At 43.2% G+C, this 18851-nt stretch overlaps 1 protein-coding gene across 2 annotated transcripts; it reads right to left on the minus strand.

Annotated features, from left to right (window-relative positions):
• Window positions 1-1594: 1594 nt before the first annotated feature.
• Window positions 1595-17922, minus strand: commd6 (COMM domain containing 6). 2 transcript variants are annotated; one of them, XM_063048464.1, is made up of 7 exons: window positions 17820-17922; window positions 16589-16647; window positions 13327-13392; window positions 13135-13211; window positions 8664-8832; window positions 3807-3959; window positions 1595-2967 (listed from the first exon to the last, which is right to left on the minus strand). In XM_063048464.1, the coding sequence occupies exons 1-7, from the start codon at window positions 17905-17907 to the stop codon at window positions 2917-2919; spliced, it is 663 nt and encodes a 220-aa protein (XP_062904534.1). In that variant the 5' UTR covers window positions 17908-17922; the 3' UTR covers window positions 1595-2916. The 2 variants fall into 2 exon arrangements, with proteins under 2 accessions (XP_062904534.1, XP_062904533.1); XM_063048463.1 differs by having other exon boundaries at window positions 8664-8835.
• Between the last annotated feature and the right edge of the window lie 929 nt (window positions 17923-18851).

Below are 18851 nucleotides of genomic sequence, written 5' to 3' on the forward strand. Positions count from 1 at the left end.
TCTTGGATCATTCAGAAATCCGATGGCAGAGGGGAAGCTATTCTTAAAACATTGAATGTGGGTATTTAGGCTTCAGTATCTCTTCGCTGATGGAAGTAATGAGAAAATAGTGCTAAGTTGCAATCTCCGTTAAGTTGCTGCTCAGATTTAGTTGTCTTCCTTAATTATTTTTAGGTTTGTAAGGATGGTCCTGGGAACAGAGAGGGAGATAGAGGTCAGCTTAGGGTTTAAAGACAGGGATGTGGCGAGTTAGAGGTCAGACCAGAGTCTGAGTCTCTGCTCTGCATTCGAAGGCCAGCAATGCAGACATGGAACATCCGTGGTCGGATTTTGGACATTGGACCAGCAGAGAGGGGACAAGGGCCCCTCCGGATCATCAAGTTCTCAGCAGGTTCTGGAGTTGGAATTCCATGCAGGCAGAAAGAATGCGTTCTAATGACCCCATGCATTCTCAAACTGGTGAGACCTGAGTTCAAGGCCTAGCGTTCAGTGATCGGCAAGTCCTCAGACTGAGGCCAGAGGTTGTGTTGGGCACCCAGAAGGCGAGGCCCATTAGCTGGAGCTGTGTCTGCATATCTCTGAGAACCTGCTGGGGTGATTGCAACCTAGTGTCTGCAGGTCCAAGTCAGAGTCCACTAGAGGCTGGAGGCTCGAAGCCTGTCTTGGGATCTGTGTCAGTGGAAGGGAGGAACCGGGCTTCTTTTATTGCTTGTATGTTCCATTTTGTTGTGTTCTGTGCTGTTCTGCCAAACATTGTGGCACTGAACCCCGTGGCAACACTTATGGGGTGCCCCCACAGCACTCTTAGGTGTATTGGTTGCTAATGCCAATAATACATTTCCATGTATCTTTCAATGTGGACATCATAAATAAACTTGAATCCTGAAGAGGCCATGTTCCATTCGGTGACCGTCTTTAATGACAGGCGCTGTCTTCTTGAAGCACTGCCTTTTGAAGAAGTCGTCAGTGATGTAGATGATTGTGTTCATGATGGAGCTGATCTAGTCTACAACCCTGAGCAGCCTCCATTCAGAATGCACTCCACAAGAGCCTACGATGACATACCAAATCTCCTTAAAATCCTAATTACTATTTCCCTCCATTGCTGTTGTCTGACCTGCTGAGTTTTTCCAGCATTTTGTGTGTGATCCTCAAGATTTTTACCTTCTGAAAAATCTCGTGTGTCTGCTGGAAGAATTCCGGACACTATGTTTTGTGTTGAGACCCTTCATCTGAACTGAAAGAATAGTGGAGAGAACACCAGTATAATGAGGTGAGGGGAGGGAAATGGAGTACTTTTGCTCCACCCCTTGCCTCACCTCTTTATACTTGGATGTGGGAGGAACCCGCAGCACCCAGTGCAAACCTAAGCTATCACAGGGAGAACATAGGATCCCAGAGACCAGGAACATACCCGGGTCACCAGAGTCCTGAGGTAACAGCTCCAGCAGCTGTGCCATTGTGTTGGCTCAGAAGAAACGTCAATCTTCATCAAAGAAGCATTAGAGCTAACTGATAAAACTTCACAGCTCAGCAAAAACAAAGTGCAGTATGTCCTGCACAATCAATGACAGTCCAGAATTGTGCAACAGTTTGCAAATTTAGGTTTATTATTCGGAAAGGAAACACAGGAGGTACAAGCTGACAGATGGTTGAGGTATGACAGTTCTCTATGTCAACAGGGCATAATGGTTTATTGAGTTGTTGACTCTGCAGCAACTTAAAGGGGAAGAATTAAATGGAAGGCTGAAATTCCAAAACAATTGAAAGAGCATGTATACAACTTCAGCAGATTTATTCTCAGCTTTTTTTTTTGTCAGCAAAGATTATTTCCCCCCCGATCACTGCATTACATATACAAAAGCAACATTTTCTTCATCAAAAACACAACTAACCCAATACTGGAAATGAATATGGCTTCCTTCAGTGTGTAGGGTGCTAGCTTTCTAAAGTAGTTTGGATAATGTGAAATTGACAATTCTAATAATAATTTTGCTTCAAATATTGAATGGTTACTGACGTATATCACTGATTGTCTACATTGTGTGAATTAAGTGCAAAGTCCATGAAATATATGAATTAAGTCCCTAAAGAGGCAAAAATGCTGAAAACCATAACTGCAACCAATTCACAGGAATCTAATTTATCATCATGCATCTTTCATTACTACTTTCTCACATACCAACCACACAGTCCCTGCATCTGTCTACACTGCACTCAAAAAAAACCACCCAAATAAGCACTGATTGCATCAATAAACCAAGGCATTGATGTGTATGCAGACGTGCATGATCCAATTTAGTCTTAGTATGACTAATTTAGTTAAAATGTATTTAGTCTATGAGAAATATCAATACAAGGAACCACAACTCTGAAATGGCAAGAGTTGAAGCAGAGTGGCTTAATTAAACTGAGGGAAAACTCTTCCCTTTGTCAATCTATTTACAACTTGACACTGGCAAAATATTGCCCTATAGTGTTCCCTGTTACAGGTCCTTCAATAATAAGTGTCAATCATCTGAGATTTCTAGTGGATCACCAGAAACCATTCAAATATATTCCACAAGACTTAGTAATAGTGTACATGGGCACTGGAGCAAGATGGATTTAGCTTCACAGTTGGAAACAAAGCAACTCTCTGTCTTTCCTGTTCCACCAATCCAACTGTAAATTCAGGTATCATTAATTTTTTTAACCCCCATTTGGGCGAGTCTTGTTGATCTTTCCATCCAGTGCTTTTATTATTGAACCAAAAAATGTATAGTTACATCCAACAACTGAAAGGTTATGAATGGCGAAAAAAAAATGTACATCAAAAGTTGGATGCATCCATTTCCTTTGTTCTTGAGGAAATCCCTTCTGCGAAATGGAGGCCAGACCAGGACTCGAAGAGTGGATGTCAGAACAGAAACCACATCAGACCATTTCAAGGACAGTGGCCAGTTCTCGGAACTGCTTGGAGAAGTTCTAGGAAGATGCAGAAACAAAGTTATTTTGGGGACAGTGCCAGATGGAGGGTCTTAGTCAATAAGCTCACCTTGTCTGGGTTCATCTGAGTCATTTCTTGGGATCAATTTGACTAATGTGGGTATTCAACCAAGCGCAGCAAACAGAACTGAAAGTAACACGTGTTGTCAACCTTGCACATCATCCTCTAGCCTCTTCCTGCCCAGTTTCATTTTCATTATGCCTTTAATCCCCTTATGTTATTTATATTTCGACCATTAGTTTCTCCCTCACCCATTTCACATGAACACAGATGAATAATCCTCAAAGAGAGCAAATCTTTCATGTTTCATCATCTTCTGTCCTCACTTCTTCCAGTGAGATATTAAGGAACAACATGCACAATAACGCCTGACTTGAAACTTTGGTATCTGGAGCGACTAAACTCCAGGCTGTTTAGTGAACATAACAGACGGCACAGGGATGAAGCAGGAAGTGTTGCTGCTGCTCAGCTCTAGTAATCCAGATTCGATCCTGACCAAAGGAGCCCTTTGTGTGGGATCTGCATGATCCCTCTGTGAAAGCAGCAGTTACTCTGATTTCCTCGCATATCCCAAAGTTGATCTAGTTGCTGGGTTAACAGGGCACTGTAATTCACCACTAGCCATAGATGGGTGACAGAACAATTTTGCAGGGAGTTGATGGGCATATAAAAGTGAACAGGTTATAGGGAAATAAATGGGGGAATGGGTTTGCTTTGGAGAGCTGGCAAAGATTCAATGGGCTGAATGGCCTCCTGTGCTATTGTAAGAAAACATTAGAGAATATGCTCCATGCATTGTAGTCTTCAAGTTACTCACCTGGAACTGAGGAACAGTCATTTCAAATGATCTCCTGATTATTTCACCTGAGGGATCAGCTACTTTCAGTGCTATGGTCACATATGGGCAGTTCAGAGACTTGCAGCTGTCGGAACTGACAGCCATTCCCAGTTTCCATTGCAGATCTACAAGCTTGCAGGAAAAGAAACAAAAAGAAAAGGATACATTGGAAGCAGCACTGCCATAGATCCTTGGATTGAAGCTTGATACAAGGAATACCTAGACAAAATAAAACTTAAACTACCAAGTCTTTGGTTCAAATTCCAAGGCATTTGCTCTCATCATTAAGGAAACAATCTTACCTGGACACTGAGTTTACAATCAGTCACTCTAAAAGAGAATTCGGTAGGAGTCTCTGAAAACGTTTCTAAATTTGTTGAAGTACTGAAAAGACTGTATTGAGAACGTCGCTACCATCTTCAGTAGCCTAACTAATAGAGCAAAGAAGAACGTGCTGCATATTGAAAGGCTTAGATTGAGTGGACATGGAGAGGACGTTTGCAATAGTGGGAGAGTCTATGACCAGAGGGGACCAGAATACAGAGATGTGGTGGAATTCCTGAAGATGGAATTCATTGTCACAGATGGCTGTGGAAGTCAAGTTGTTGGGTATATTTAAGGTGGAGGTTGATTGCAGAGGTGGATGCGAAGTTATGATGGCGCTAAATGGCAACTCCTTTGCTTGTGTCCTCAGGAACAGCTGTATTTCTATCTTTGATATTTCCTTTTTTACCTTTTCAAGGTTATTTTGAAGACCCTGACCTGAGTTTACTCTGACTTTGGTTTTTTGCGGGAACGGGACCCGCTCTCAGGGCCTCACGACTGGCCGCTTTTTAATATCCCAAGGACGCAGCCTGGATAACTTGCGCGCCTTCAGAGTGCCAGATTTTCATGGCTCTGGGGACGGGCTGATTCTAAGCCGGTGCCCCTGACTGAGGCTTTGTGGGAGAACACGGAACATCGGGAGCAGTGGGCTAGCTGCCGTGGGCTGTGTGTCCAGAGTTGTGCCTTTCTGGGGCTGATTCTCTGTCTGCAAAACTCAGAAAAAGTGACACAACAGACTTTTAACATTGTAAAATAGCAAGTTGTTTGTATGTCTTACCTCTTTTTCCCTTATTAGGGAGAGAGAGAGCCTGTGGTATGTTGAATTACCAGATGAACGTGTAGTTTTTGGGGTGATGCAAGTCTGTGTCTTACTGATGCTTTGCTGCACGTCTGAGTGCTCGATGGGGGAGGGGCGCTGATGCTTTTTTGCTGGTGGGGGGGTCATTGCCTTGCTGCTGCTTGTGCTTGGGTGGGGGAGCTGGGGGGGGTATGCTTTAGGGTTCCAACTTTTAACTGTCAGTCATTCTTTGGGGTACTCCTCTGTTTTTGTGGATGTTTGCAAAGAAAAAGAATTTCAGGCTGTATATTGTATAATTTATCTAACATTAAATGCACCTATTGAGAGATTCTTGAAAAGTACAAGGGTGTACAAAGGATATGGAAAGAAGGCAGGAGAATGGGATTGAGAGGGGAAACATATTAGCCATGATCAAATGGTGGGGAAGACTTAATGGGCCAAATGACCTAATTCTGCTCCTATGTCTTATGGTCTAACTCCCAGCTCAGTAGAACATAGAACATAGAATAGTACAGCACAGTACAGGCCCTTCGGCCCACAATGTTGTGCCGACCCTCAAACCCTGCCTCCCATATAAGCCCCCATCGTAGATTCCTCCATATATCTGTCTAGTAGTCTCTTAAACTTCACTAGTGTATCTGCCTCCACCACTGACTCGGGCAGTGCATTCCACGCACTAACCACTCTCTGAGTAAAAAACCTTCCTCTAATATCCCCCTTGAACTTCCCACCCCTTACCTTAAAGCCATGTCCTCTTGTATTGAGCAGTGGTGCCCTGGGGAAGAGGCGCTGGCTATCCACTCTATCTATTCCTCTTATTATCTTGTACACCTCTATCATCCTCCTTCTCTCCAAAGAATAAAGCCCTAGCTCCCTTAATCTCTGATCATAATGCATACTTTCTAAACCAGGCAGCATCCTGGTAAATCTCCTCTGTACCCTTTCCAATGCTTCCACATCCTTCCTAGTGAGGTGACCAGAACTGGACACAGTACTCCAAGTGTGGCCCATCCAGAGTTTTATAGAGCTGCATCATTACATCGTGACTCTTAAACTCTATCCCTCGACTTATAAAAGCTAACACCCCATAAGCTTTCTTAACTACTCTATCCACCTGTGAGGCAACCTTCAGGGATCTGTGGACATGTACCCCGAGATCCCTCTGCTCCTCCACACTACCAAGTATCCTTCCATTTACTTTGTACTCTGCCTTGGAGTTTGTCCTTCCAAAGTGTACCACCTCACACTTCTCCGGGTTGAACTCCATCTGCCACTTCTCAGCCCACTTCTGCATCCTATCAATGTCTCTCTGCAATCTTAGACAATCCTTTGCACTATCTACAACACCACCAACCTTTTTGTCGTCTGCAAACTTGCCAACCCACCGTTCTACCCCCACATCCAGATCGTTAATAAAAATCACGAAAAGTAGAGGTCCCAGAACAGATCCTTGTGGGACACCACTAGTCACAGTCCTCCAGTCTGAATGTACTCCCTCCACCACCACCCTCTGCCTTCTGCAGGCAAGCCAATTCTGAATCCACCTGGCCAAACTTCCCTGGATCCCATGCCTTCTGACTTTCTGAATAAGCCTACCGTGTGGAACCTTGTCAAATGCCTTACTAAAATCCATATAGGTCACATCCACTGCACTACCCTCATCTATATGCCTGGTCACCTCCTCAAAGAACTCTATCAGGCTTGTTAGACACGATCTGCCCTTCACAAAGCCATGCTGACTGTCCCTGATCAGACCATGATTCTCTAAATGCCTATATATCCTACCTCTAAGAACCTTTTCCAACAGCTTTCCCACCACAGATGTAAGGCTCACTGGTCTATAATTACCCGGACTATCCCTACTACCCTTTTTGAACAAGGAAACAACATTCGCCTCCCTCCAATCCTCCGGTACCATTCCCGTGGACAACGAGGACATAAAGATCCTAGCCAGAGGCTCAGCAATCTCTTCTCTCACCTCGTGGAGCAGCCTGGGGAACATTCCGTCAGGCCCCGGGGACTTATCAATCCTAATGTATTTTAACAACTCCAACACCTCCTCTCCCTTAATATCAACATGCTCCAGAACATCAACCTCACTCATTGTCCTCACCATCATCAAGTTCCCTCTCATTGGTGAATACCAAAGAGAAGTATTCATTGAAGACCTCGCTCACTTCCATAGCCTCCAGGCACATCTTCCCACCTTTATCTCTAATTGGTCCTACCTTCACTCCTGTCATCCTTTTTTTCTTCACATAATTGAAGAATGCCTTGGGGTTTTCCTTTACCCTACTCGCCAAGGCCTTCTCATGCCCCCTTCTTGCTCTTCTCAGCCCTTTCTTAAGCTCCTTTCTTGCTTCCCTATATTCCTCAATAGACCCATCTGATCCTTGCTTCCTAAACCTCATGTATGCTGCCTTCTTCCACCTGACTAAATTTTCCACCTCACTTGTCACCCATGGTTCCTTCATCCTACCATTCTTTATCTTCCGCACCGGGACAAATTTATCCCTTACATCCCGCAAGAGATCTCTAAACATCGACCACATGTCCATAGTATATTTCCCTGCAAAAACATCATCCCAATTCACACCCGCAAGTTCTGGCCTTATAGCCTCATAATTTGCCTTTCCCCAATTAAAAATTTTCCTGTCCTCTTTGATTCTTTCCTTTTCCATGATAATTATAAAGGCCAGGGAGCGGTGGTCACTGTCCCCCAGATGCTCACCCATTGAGAGATCTGTGACCTGACCCGGTTCATTACTTAGTACTAGATCTAGTATGGCATTCCCCCTGGTCGGCCTGTCCACATACTGTGACAGGAATCCGTCCTGGACACACTTAACAAACTCTGCCCCATCTAAACCCTTGGAACTAATCTTTGGAACTAATCCTTGGAACTAACCCTTGGAACTAGTGAGACCAAAATGCAAGCGCACTTTGTGGTCTGGTGAAACAGGAACATCTATACACCACGGTTAAGTAGTTTCCATCTGTGCTGCTTACACAACATTACATCAAATGGCGAGACTTGGACACCTCAGCAATTGTGGCTCAAAGGGAAAATTTACCAAACACAACAGCTCTACTTGCGAGGACATGATTGTGCTGAACCAGGAAGTGATCACAAGGGACCTGTTACACAAATAACTACAGGACGGTAGAAGAACAGAACACACCAATATTTGCTATAAATGTGCATGCTGGCCAAATATGAAGTTGTTTGGAACTGTTCCCAACTAATGGGAAGTAATTGTAATCAATGATGTCAGCTCCTCCAGCAGAGTATCAGAGTCTATGAAAGGAGGTACAGGCCTTGGACAACTTGGAGCAAGAGCTGCAAGGAGCATAGAGCTTCTAAATGTCCAATAATGACATACGCACTGTAATGCCTGACGTAGATCACACATGGGGCTGTTTATCTCCGAGAGGCACAGCAGGCCTTCAACCTCCCATAGACAAAAGATCCTGGCCGGGTCAAAGAACTTTTTCTTGGAATCAACTGTTTGTTCTCGAGAGCAAAGTGAAACAAAACAAATATTTCAGGTCAATTAGAAGTTAGGTGACTGAAGAATAACTTTGATTTTGGTTTCTTCTCAGACACACTCGGGAAGGAATAAGGTACGGCAAGACAAGGCCGCAGATTTATCCCACTCACACAAGAGCTTCAAGGAGTCACTCCATACGGGGCACAGCAGTGAGCATCTCACCTGTCCTACTGTTAACATGTGCTTGGCGTCCTCTGCCGTCCCAATGAGTTTGCCCTGTTCGTTCCACACGTGACGGATAACCTGAAGCGCTTGCTTCGACCACTTACTGCTGCTGTCTGACAGCTTCACAATGAGCTCTTCAGCTGACACATCGCACTGCGCGGCTGCCCTACTGAGAGAAGGAAGCAGGAAGATTGGCAGGGATTCAATAACAATGAAAGTTGGGTTTTATAGGTTAACTTATGTATGGATTCACCTTCATATAGCTGGTCCCCGTCTTTAGCTGTTGGATGCGTTATATAAAAATTCCCAATTACCCGGAGTTTTACTATTGGGAAGAAAAATTGGCTCCTATGTTGTCAGTGAATGGTATTGGATTAAGATCTGAATTGCTAATTAATTTTTTTTTGTAGTTTAAAACTCTTTATGCTTGCTTATATGATTGTATAAATCACCTGTTATCTGTAAATTTTTAGTAGATTTTTAAGTTTTTTTGCCTGTGGGCCCAAGGTGTTATAGCAGTACAAATCAGGACAGTCCATGTTGTTCACAGAATTTTCTTATCAGAGAAGATTCCTTTATCTAACCAAGTTTAACACAGTCTCCAGCATTTTGTCATTTCCCTTTCTTGGCTGCTTTTGCTTCATGTTATTTGCTGGTTCAAGCTGACATTGCTTGACCTGTACTTTGATGAACATAGAACAGTACAGCACAGTACAGGCCCTTCAACCCATGATGTTGTGCCAATATTTAAACCCACTCCAAGGTGGATCTAACCTTTTCATCCCACATAACCCTCTATTCTTCATACATCCTATTTCCTAAATGTTCCTAACGTATTTGCCTCTACCACCACCTCGAGCAGCATGTTCCACATGCCCTCTCTGTAAAAAAACCTACATCCCCTTCTATACATTCCTCCATCTTCTTCAATATTATGCCCACTTGTACTAGCCATTTCTGCTTGAGGTGGCACACTCTATCTATGCCTCTTATCATCTTATCCACTTCTATACAGTGCCATTCTTCTCCGCTCCAAAGAGAAAAGGCCTGGCTCGCTCAACCTTTCCTCATATGAACTGCTCTCTACTCTAGGCAGCATCCTGGTAAATCTCCTCTGCACTCTAAAGCTTCTACATCCTTCCTATCATGAGGTGACCAGAACTGATCAGAATACTCCAAGTGTAGTCAAACCAGGCTTTTATAGAGCTGCAACGTTACCTCGTGGCTCTTGAACAATCCCCTGACTAATGAAGGACAACACACAACATGCCCTTAACAACCCTAGCAACACACATCAAAGTTGCTGGTGAACGCAGCAGGCCAGGCAGCATCTCTAGGAAGAGGTACAGTCGACGTTTTGGGCCAAGACTCTTCGTCAGGACCAACTGAAGGAAGAGCTAGTAAGAGATTTGAAAGTGGGAGGGGGAGGAGGAGATCCAAAATGATAGGAGAAGACAGGAGGGGGAGGGATGGAGCCAAGAGCTGGACAGGTGATTGGCAAAAGGGATCTGAGAGGATCATGGGTCAGGAGGCCCAGGGAGAAGGAAAAGGGGGAGGGGGGGAAAAAACCCAGAGGATGGGCAAGGGGTATAGTCAGAGGGACAGAGGGAGAAAAAGGAGAGAGGGAGAGAAAGAATGTGTCTGTATAAATAAATAATGGATGGGGTACGAGGGGGAGGTGGGGCATTAGCGGAAGTTAGAGAAGTCAATGTTCATGCCATCAGGTTGGAGGCTACCCAGACAGAATATAAGGTGTTGTTCCTCCAACCTCAGTGTGGCTTCATCTTTACAGTAGAGGAGGCTGTGGATAGACATATCAGAATGGGAATGGGATGGGGAATTAAAATGTGTGGCCACTGGGAGATCCTGCTTTCTCTGGTGGACAGAGCGTAGGTGTTCAGCAAAATGATTTCCCAGTCTGCGTCGGGTCTCGCCAATATATAGAAGGCCACATCGGGAGCACCGGACACAGTATATCACCCCAGCCGACTCACAGGTGAAGTGTCGCCTTACCTGGAAGGACTGTCTGGGGCCCTGAATGGCGGTAAGGGAGGAAGTGTAAGGGCATGTGTAGCACTTGTTCTGCTTACAAGGATAAGTGCCAGGAGGGAGATCGGTGGGGAGGGATGGGGGGGACGAATGGACAAGGGAGTCCCGTAGGGAGCAATCCCTGCGGAAAGCAGGGGCGGGGGGAGGGAAAGATGTGCTCGGTGGTGGGATCCCGTTGGAAGTGGCGGAAGTTACGGAGAATAATATGTTGGACCCGGAGGCTGGTGGGGTGGTAGGTGAGGACAAGGGGAACCCTATTCCTAGTGGGGTGGCGGGAGGATGGAGTGAGAGCAGATGTGCGTGAAATGGGGGAGATGCGTTTGAGAGCAGAGTTGATGGTGGAGGAAGGGAAGCCCCTTTCTTTAAAAAAGGAGGACATCTCCCTCATCCTGGAATGAAAAGCCTCATCCTGAGAGCAGATGCAGCGCAGATGGAGTATTTGCGAGAAGGGGATGGCATTTTTGAAGGAGACAGGATGAGAAGAGGAATAGTCCAGATAGCTGTGAGAGTCAGTAGGCTTATCATAGATAAGCTGTTTCCAGAGATAAGAGACAGAAAGATCTAGAAAGGGGAGGGAGGTGTCGGAAATGGACCAGGTAAACTTGAGGGCAGGGTGAAAGTTGGAGGCGAAGTTAATGAAGTCAACGAGCTCAGCATGCGTGGATGCATGTGGGGGGTGGGGTCATACAGGTCATCATGTCTATGCACCAGGAATAAAGCCATTGAGAAAGACTGCAGTCCTGCCATTTGCAGCTCTGGTATTCTGGGTTCAGTTCTGACCTCATATGCCCCCAATGTGGAGTTTGCACATCTGTCCTGTGACCCTCATTTCCGCCTTGTCCTCCGTTGCCCCAAAGAAACTCTCACTGGTAGGTATATGGTTACTGTAATCACTCCTAGAGTAGATGAGATGCAGGAGAATCAATGATTGTTGATGGCATCTGAGAAGAAACAGGTTACAGGGAAATACTAGGATTGGTAGTTGGCATGCATTCGGTGGGCTGAATGGCCTCCAACGTCCTATAAAAATATAATTTTTCATCGAGAGGGGGAGGGCAAAGGAAGGGGTGAGGGAGAGACAGAGGAAAAGAGACTGACTGACAGACAGAAGTGTTCTGAGAACTGACGTGTCGTCAGTGGCACAAATACCAAACCTCTACTGACTCTTAACTGCTAATCAACGCAACTGCAGAGGGGCAATAAACTCCAGCTTCACTAGTGATCCCCTCTACTCCGTGAATGCAATAATAATTTTTAAAAAAACACATTTGACATTTTGAACCAAATAACATTGATTCCAACACTAATTCCATTCCCACATCTCCAAAATATTCAGAATACTAATAATAATGTTACTCAAAAAAAATGAACAAATACTCTAAAGCAAAATGATCTGGGGAATGCTGAATGTGATCATTCACTTTGACATTTTGATGTGATCAGATTGCAAAATATTCTCAGCCGCAAAACATCAAAATGCAAAAAAAAGTGACTTGGAAAGCAAAACTGCACAACCAAACTTATGCATTTTCATAAAAGACTTTAATACATTGCATATGTTTCATTTTTACTGAACTTCATTAGTAAATCAGCAGATTTTTAAATTTACCAGGGAAGCTCAATTTTGTACTGTAGCATACTGAACCAGTTACCAAATGTGTAAAAGCATTACAGACCCATGACACAATGTCAGACAAATTAACTGATGTTATTGTCTCACTATGATCAGTTCCAACACAGAGATACTACCATATCAGTGCATCTCTAAGTTCAAAGTAAATTTTAATCAGTGTACCTATATGTCACCATATACAACTTTGAGATTCATTTTCTTGAGGGCATACTGAACAAATCTGTAGAATAGTAACTATAACCGGAACCATAAAAGATCAACAAGACTGTGCAAATGCAAATATAAATAAATAGCAGTAAATAACGAGAACATGATATAATGAGTCTTTGGAAGTGAGATCATTACATGCGGGCACATCTCAATGATGGAGCAAGTGAAGTTGAGTACAGTTATCCCCTTTTGTTCAAGAGCCTGATGATTGAGGGGTAGTAATTGTTCTTTAACTTGGGGATGCAAATCCTGAGGCTTTTGTACTTTCTACCTGATGGCAGCAACAAGAAGAGAGCATGATCGGGTGGTGGGGGTCCCTGATGATGGACACTGCTTTCCTACGACAACATTTCATCTCGATGTCCTCAGTGGTTGGGAGGGCTTTATCGGTGAGGTGCTGGGCTAAATCCACTACCTTTTGTAGGATTTTCCACTTGAAGGGATTGGTGCTCCCATACCAGGCTGTGATGCAGCCTGTTGAAGTATTAATGAAGAAAAACTTAATATGGGTGATTTTGGTGTTAAGAAGATTGGTTGCACACTTCTTTAAATGGAGGTATATTGCAAAATTGTTACCTGAAAATCAACGTGATAACATGAACTATCTTCTTAGTAGCTTCCACATCCAGTTCAACACCAGCAGTTTGAAGTCTCTGTTTAAAACAAAAGACACGTTGAATAGGTGACCAAAATTTAACAGCAAAGTAAAACAAATGAAGGCTCTAAGCTTGTATTAAAAATTTTTTTTTCCCAAAATCAGAAACTTACTTCAGCCAATTCAACAGTATTCACACCAGGGGTTTTGCATTGTAGGTATAACATGATCTGCTGGCACTGTTGCAAAGTTACAGACAGGCAACAAAAAAAACAGAAAAATTAAACATGATAATACAAAGTTATTTTTTATTAACCATATAAAAATGAAAACAATTGCACTAATTGATTCATGATACAGCTTTGATTTTCAAAAAAGATTTAACATTTAAGTGCTTTGTTTGACTTAAATTCCCTGGAGCATATTTTAAGACAACTATTTAATTATTAAATTTATAATATTTTCATTAAAATGCACAGAGCAAGACGAAGGGTCATATTTAGTTGTGTCACAGTTCAGAAAATGCACCCGTCTTGTAAGACGTTTTATTTACATACTGTATTTGTGTATGCTTTCATTTGAAGAAATTCCATTCTATTAATCAGATTATAGACTATAAGATATAGGAGCAGAATTAAGCTATCTGACTCATCGTCTGCTCCACCATTTCATCATGGCTGATCCAATTTTCCTCTCAGCCCCAATCTCCTGCCTTCTCCCATATCCCTTCATGCCCTGACCAGTCAAGAATCAACCTCAGCCTTAAACATGAAGACTTGACCTCCATAGCTGCATTCTAAGAGGACATCCCTCTATTCTGAGGCTGTGTCCACTGGTCTTAGATTCGCCATAGGAAATATCCTTTCCACATCCACTCTATCAAGGTCTTTCACCGTTTGATAGGTTTCAATGAGGTCACTACTCATACTTCTGAATTCTAGTGAATACAGGCCCAGAGCCATCAAACGCTCTTCATATATCAAGCCATTCAATCCAGCAATCATTTTTGTGAACTTCCTTTGAACTCAAACCAGTTTCAGCACATCCATTCTAGGGCACACAGAAGTGCTCACAACACTCCAACAGAGGTCTCACCAGTGCTTTACAAAGTCTCAACATTAATTCCAGTCCACTTGAAATGAATGCTAACATTGCATTTGCCTCCCTCGGCACAGATTCAACCTGCAAATTAACCTTTAGCGAATCCTGCACAAGCACTCCCAAGTCCCTCTGCACCTCCATTTTTTGTATTTTCTCTCCATTTATAAAATAGTCAGCCCTTTTATTTCTTCTACCAAAGGGCATGACCAAACACTTCCTGACACTGTATTCCATCTGCCAATTCTTTGCCCATTCTCCTAATCTGTCTAAGTCCTTCTGTAGTCTACTTCCTCAAAATTACTTGCCTCTCCACCTGTCTTCCTGTCTTCTGCAAACTTTGCAACAAAGCCATCAATTCCATCATCCAAATCATTGACATATAACGTAAGAACAATTGGTCCCAACAGAGACCCCTGTGGAGCACCACTAGTCACCGGCAGCCAACCAGAAAAGACTCCCCTTGTTCCCACTTTCTGCCACCTGTCAATCAGCCTTTGATTTATCCATGCTAGAACCTTTCCTGTAATACCATGGGCTCATTGCTTGTTAAGCAGCCTCATGTGTGGCACCTTGTCAAAGACCTTCTGAAAATCCAAGTGCACATCAACCGATTCTTTGATTATACTCAATAGTGAAACTCTAGATAACTATAATTATTAAAAGTATGCCCCAAAGATCAATGCATAATCTTTGTCATAGGAGCCATGCATCTGTTTCTATTCTGTGTTGTATGTTTATTATGTGCATTATGGTAACTAGTAATGTGAGTGAGGGCATGGTAAAGTGAAGGGAATAAGTTACACAGGTGTCCCCCACTTTTCGAACATTCGCTTTACGAAACCTCTTGGCATCCCATGACCAAGAACTGATAAATGAAGAGCTGATGCAATTGGAAGAGGAAAGGATAACAATCGAAACCGAATTCAGTAGCGAAAGTGAAGTCATCCAGGAACTGAACGTGAAGCAACTACGAGAGATTTGCGCTGCAAGGATAAAGTACGACTTTAATTTTGAAAGGGTACATAGGTTTAGGGGATATTTGCAGGATGGTTTGAGTCCTTACAAAGAACTGTGTGACAGAAAAATGCGCGAGGCTCAGCAGTCAAGCAAGCCTTCCACATAGGCCACAGCAGACGACGAACCTCGACCTTCAACATCGAGGCAGGCAGAGATAGAAGATGACCTGCCTGCCCTAATGGAAACAGACGATGATGAAATGACACCCCAGTGTCCCACCAACCCAACCCCCAGGCCATGGACAGATACCGATTCACGGAGAATGCAGCGGTAGCCGGGAGGCACACAGCATATCTTTAAGAAAAAAGCCGAAATAAACATGCTAATTAATTAGGTGCCGCCCGACACATAATTGTCGGCCCAGATCAGAGACGACGCAATTGGAAATCGGCACTGATTTGGGCCGACAATTACATGCCGGGCGGCACCTAATTAATTAGCATGTTTGTTTCGGCTTTTTTCTTAAAGATGTGCTGTGTGCCTCCCAGCTACTGCTGCACCCCTGCATGTTTCACGGATCGGTATCGGTTGGTGGACCGGAGGGTGGGGGTCACTGCACCACCCCAACCTGTGATGACTCAGCCTAACACACCATCATCAGTGTGCTTGGCGCTGTCCCGATTCCGGTAAGTGATACTAAACTGTACATACATTATTTCTGCTTTATATAGGCTGTGTATTTTTACATGTTATTTGGTATGATTTGGCAGCTTCATAGCTTAAAGGTTACTTGAGAGCGCTTGCGCTGTGTTTTTGCCAACAGCGCTTGCGTAAGATTTTCTGCCGACGGTGCTTGCGTGAGATTTTCACTACGGAGAACAGCGCAGTAATGATTGTGGAAAAGTATTTCTACTTTATATAGTCTGTGTATTTATCATATCATTCCTGCTTTTACTATGTGTTACTGTTATTTTAGGTTTTATGTGTTATTTGGCATGATTTGGTAGGTTATTTTTGGGTCTGCGAACACTCACAAAATTTTCCCATATAAATAAATGGTAATTGCTTCTTCGCTTTACGACATTTCGGTTTACGAACCGTTTCATAGCAACGCTCTACCTTCGGATGGCGGGGGAAATCTGCATATCGTGCTTTGTTTGTTTCTGGGGACTGCTGGGTGTCATACCTTTTGTTGACCGCTTAATTACATTTAATTTGCTTAATTATGCTTAATAGTAGCTAAAACTAATAACAGCTAAATCCAAGTATCAATGTCACCATCTACAATTTAACCAGATTATATACATCACCACAAGCTTCCTTACATTTGTATTTAGACAATAGATTCTCCATTGTGGTTCACAAATTAATACTTACCACCTCTGCAAATAAATCCTGGGGCAATTTACTCATGGTTTCAATAGAGTTCTCAAAACCTGTAATTTTAGAAAAAGAGAAAAAGACTGTGTATCCTGGCACAAATTGATATGGGATTAATAGTTGTTAATCCACTTCCTGGTTTCAAGGGATATTAGATGATACCAAACATGCCATGGCAATTGCTACAGCTCCACCGTTATCTGTCATCCCAGAGTGAAGGTTCTAGTTAAAACACAAATGCAGTTGCTAGAAACCCAAAGTAAAATCAGAAGATGCTGAATGGGCTCAGTAGTTCAGGCAAAACACTTGCCAAGTAAACACTAATGAAGTTTACTGATTCCAAGTATTTCCGCAATGGGTGAACAGCCATGCTCAGGTCTTGCAAGGGCTTTTGAAGCAAAACTAAAGGTGTTTTCTTCTCTGTCACTGATCCCTTGACTTAGTACTGTAACTATACTGTAACTTGGCATATCACATACTATCTTCAGTCCTCATTCAACATCATAATAGATGGTAGGGCTTCACTTGCTAAACTTTTCTTAGATTGATCATGTGTACTTTGTCACTCTGTACTGCTTTCCATTCAATATGCTTATAGTGATGTAATAATGTGAACACACTTGCAGAACTGAAAGGAATTGAACACAGTACTGTGCCATCCCTCAGCACAACTTAAACCTCGCAATATTGTTTTCAGACTTTGACACATTGGTGACGGCCTCTGCTTCCTTCTAGTGGCCAGAGGCATTCAACCTCAAAGCAAAGCACCCTTCCACCTTGCTGCAAGAAATACATAATTGCTTCATTTCAGCTTCAGAATGCGCTCAGTAATCTCTAGAATATTTATTTCTGTGTTCATAGCACATAAACAACGCATACTATGAGTCTTCGAGCTGTCATTACAGATGGAGGGTTCAAATGAGCAACGCTCTTAGAAAGCAGAAGCCATAACTCTCCAGTCCAAACGGATCAGAGTGTGCCCGTGCACGTAGCTGCACAACAACCATAAGCAAAGAGTAAAACTGAAAACTGTCTGTCTTATCCACCAAACATACATGTAGTTAAAAATCTAGCTACAACATGCAAACACACAAAAAAAATCCCTATTAAACCTATATTCATTTCAATCGGTGGCGACTAGGTTAACAGAATCGCCCCCAAAACAATGCACAGTACTCACTGCGCATTTCCACCGTGTGTGGAATATGAGGCCACAATTGTCACTCACCTGCCCATCCTGTCCCGAGCAGCAACTCCAGACCAGCCATATCCAACGCTGCACTTCCGCCCCGCTCGGCTGGCCCCGCCCCGCTCATTGTCTCCGCGTTCCAACAAAGTCGCTACTTTCCGCCGGGTGACGTAGTTCGGCGCGCGCCGGGAATCCCAGGCAGACGGCTTCTAGCGATTGGCTGCTCTCCCTGCCCTTTGACCGCACCGACCATCAGCAACTTCTCAGGGAGTTGCACCCTTATGTTCAACACTCGATCCACTTTAGCAATAATTTAAAAATGTAACCTCATTCTTTTACTGAATTGCATATATTGTTACTAGATTCTTGCATGCGCTGATTAAAGGCATCAGAAGCTGCAAAGAGTTTAAGTTCCTGTTTAAGTGTGTGTTTCTCCCCCATTGTGTTGTAAGGAATATCTGAGAAATTAACGACGAAAGCGTGACTTGGAGGAGGAGAAGTAGCATTGCTAAAAGACTAAAGGCCTCGTGAAATTATATTAAAGAATGAATAGTCCACGCTGGTTACCGCTGGAAGCCAATCCAGATGTATGTGTTATTTAGAAATAATGGTGTCAAAATTGTTGCATTCTTTAAAATGAGAGGTGTAAATTGCATTTGACAGCTTTCTTTCATGTCGGTTAATCATTTTTTTTTCATTTTCCCCCTAGGTCATGAATCAGGTGAGTTACTGACATTGGAGAAAATTGATCTGCTCTTGGTTATCATTTCGGGAGAACTTGCCATCGAGACTTACGTAAAAATTGTGTTTTCTTCTGCCACGATGTTGGGATTGTTGAATCTAGTACCTCTCAAAATGGGCGACAGTTATTTTAAGACCCTCCATTGGTGTCAGGTTTGCATTGTAGAAATTTCCATGTGTCCCAAGATTGAAGTGTGATTTTAAATGGAATGGTGGCATTTTTTTTTTAAAGATAGCGTAAGCAGTATAAAAATGCTGAAGTACTCTCTACTTTGGCCATTTACAAGAGAAACGTGAAGCAGTCAATTCATTTGGCAGATCTGAATCTTG

This window comes from Mobula hypostoma, chromosome 5 (genome assembly GCF_963921235.1).
Source record: "Mobula hypostoma chromosome 5, sMobHyp1.1, whole genome shotgun sequence".
Taxonomy (NCBI): Eukaryota; Metazoa; Chordata; class Chondrichthyes; order Myliobatiformes; family Myliobatidae; genus Mobula; species Mobula hypostoma.